Source organism: Rhagoletis pomonella, unplaced genomic scaffold (assembly GCF_013731165.1).
Source record: "Rhagoletis pomonella isolate Grant_MI unplaced genomic scaffold, Rhpom_1.0 Rhpom_scaffold_00004, whole genome shotgun sequence".
Classification (NCBI taxonomy): Eukaryota; Metazoa; Arthropoda; class Insecta; order Diptera; family Tephritidae; genus Rhagoletis; species Rhagoletis pomonella.
The window spans coordinates 55032630-55035221 of record NW_023458558.1 but is presented as its reverse complement, the minus strand read 5'-3'; the positions used below and the strand labels follow the sequence as shown (position 1 = coordinate 55035221).

At 31.9% G+C, this 2592-nt stretch overlaps 1 protein-coding gene across 1 annotated transcript in view; it reads right to left on the bottom strand.

The window, feature by feature from the left end:
• The window catches only part of LOC118738269 (uncharacterized protein CG4449), a 44660-nt gene extending 42068 nt beyond the window's left edge, over positions 1-2592 (bottom strand). Inside the window, exon 1 of the mRNA XM_036469194.1 lies at positions 2584-2592. Within this exon, the coding sequence (XP_036325087.1) occupies positions 2584-2592 (9 nt within the window). The remainder of the gene's footprint in view (positions 1-2583) is intronic.

Genomic DNA, 2592 nt, shown 5'->3' with positions numbered 1-2592 from the left:
ACACGTAGATTTATAAGCGATCCAAGTGTCATATTTCATCTAAATCGATGCAGCTGTTTCTGGGTTAAGGGAGGTCTCAAATAGTGGCGGTTTTTAATGTCATCAAGTATCAAATTATTCTGTGCCACCTCCCATATTTACAAAATTTTTCTTTTCGTATAATATATGTTTATACTTTGTGAGATTGGTATGACTTTTCGAAAAGGTGGCAAGCCTAATCAAAGATATTTTGAAAATAAATTTTTAATAAATCTCTTTCGATTGACACTTATATTTTAATATTTCATAAAACTTGCGTAAAAGTTATCCAAACTCGACTACATCAAAGACATTTTCAAACTGAAGTATTTTTAGTCTAACATTGTGATACCTATTTCAATTAACAGAAATAAAGTTTTTCAAACCCATTTTAATTAATATCCATCTTTTATTAATTCATCTAACTTTCTAAATAGTTTTAATGCAACTTTAGTTTTAATAAATCTCTTTCGATTGACACTTATATTTTAATATTTCATAAAACTTGCGTACAAGTTAAACAAATTCGACTATATCAAAGACTTTTTCGAACTAAAGTATTTTTAAATCTAACATTGTGATACCTATTTCAGCTAACAGAAATAAAGCTTTTCAAACCCATTTCAATTAATTTCCATCTTTTATTAATTCATATAACTTTCTAAATAATTTTAATGCAACTTTTTAATCAGGTGGAAACCCACTTCAAAAGCAGTTTCATGCTAAAACCTTAAATAACATTCGTCTGACATTGTGATTCATATTTTAATTAACTGATGAATTAAGTTGAATTTGATTTTTTAAACATGTGGCAACCCCGCTAAATACAGTTCAGAAATAAAAGTTTTTCAACGTCCCTTCGAGTGATACCCATATTTTAATAATTCATTTAACTTAAATAGTTTAAATTTAACTTTTTAAACAGGTGGCAACCCTCTTTCAGCGCCTTAAAAATATTCTTAGCGTTCAAACTAAAGATTTCTTAACACTCCTTCGTTTCACATCCATATTTTGATGTTTCATATAACTTGTGTATAAGTAAACTAAATCCGACATTTCTAGCAAGTGGCAACCCTCTTCAAAATATTTTCAGACTTCTACTTAATGAAATCCCTTTCATTTGGTACCCATATGGGATACATATTTTTCTTACCTACCATGATTTTTTAAACAGGTGGCAACCCTCACATAGTTCAGCTAAGAGAAAAGCTTTTCAAAACCATTTCGGTTTATACCCATTTTGTAATAATAGATTTGATTTAATAATTTGATTATAATTTGAATATAATTTGAATATAATTTTTCAAAAGGCGCCAACTCTTTTCGAAAATGTGAAACGTTATTGCACATACAGTCCTAGCCCTTTAATTTGAAACCTCATTTTGGAAAATCGAACAAACGGTGCGGATATGATGGCTTTAATTTTTGAATAATTTGAATTTAATTGTTCAATAGGTGGCAACTCTTTTCCAAAAAATAAAAATAAAACCAGTTTGCTCATCTACAGGCCAAGCGCTTTAATTTGACACCCCAGTTTTGAAAATCGAACGAACGGTGCAGATCTTTTATGCCGAACAAAAAATTCCTTCGCGTATTATATATATAGATGTACAAATGTGACCAATGCACCAATTGTGACACTGCCTTTAGAGTTTGTTGAAAAAATAAGAAGTAAAAAAAATGGCCAAAATTGCTCAAAATATCAGTTGCGATCCCGTACGAGTCCGGACTAGTCAGAAATAGTCAAGACAAAAAGAGAGTAAATAAGGTTCTCTCTGTCAGAAGTTACCAGTTTTGGTCCGAAGATTTTTTGCTGGTAAATTCTGGTAAATGTGTCAAACGATCAGCTGTAGTGCGTTTGGCAACCAAATTGTAAACAAAAGAAAAGTGCACTCTGCAAATTCACGTTGAAAAGTATTTAATTACTTGTTTAGGGGGATTCTAATGAATTTGAAAGAATTTTTGGTTATTTACATGTGTGAGCTGAGCGTGTTTACATACAAAATAAGCAAAAATTTGCAACCAAAATTTGGAGGTTATGTTGAATTTGACGTAAGTTCCCATTTTTTTCTAGAAAGTGATCCCGTACTTTTTAATGTTACGTCTCGCTATGAGCGAATTTTTATTTTTTGACAGTTTTACTAGTTTAAGTCCGAGGAATACGGGATTGCATCTATCACTTAACTTAATCAGCTGACCACTCGGGTACATATGAATGTAGCGCAGGCCTGTACATATTTTATTTTATGTTATCGGATTAGAAATAGGATTTGGATACCATCGAGTTATATTACGCACTTGTAACCTAGGGAGGGGCACCTCCAAACGATTTTTTATACCTGCAGTTTTTTTCATACATATGTACATATTTATGTATGTACATTAGAGCGGGTAAATTTCTCGAGGATTCCGCGTGCAATTCTAAGCAAATTTGCCGAAGAAACTATGGGCCTAAAATCAATTTGGAGGAAAATGTGGGAATTTCGCCGTTGCGCCCTCTGGTGGAAGTTTGAAGAAAAAGATAAGTGCTGGAAATGGATTTGAATGCATACCAAAACCTCGTACCTGTAGCAT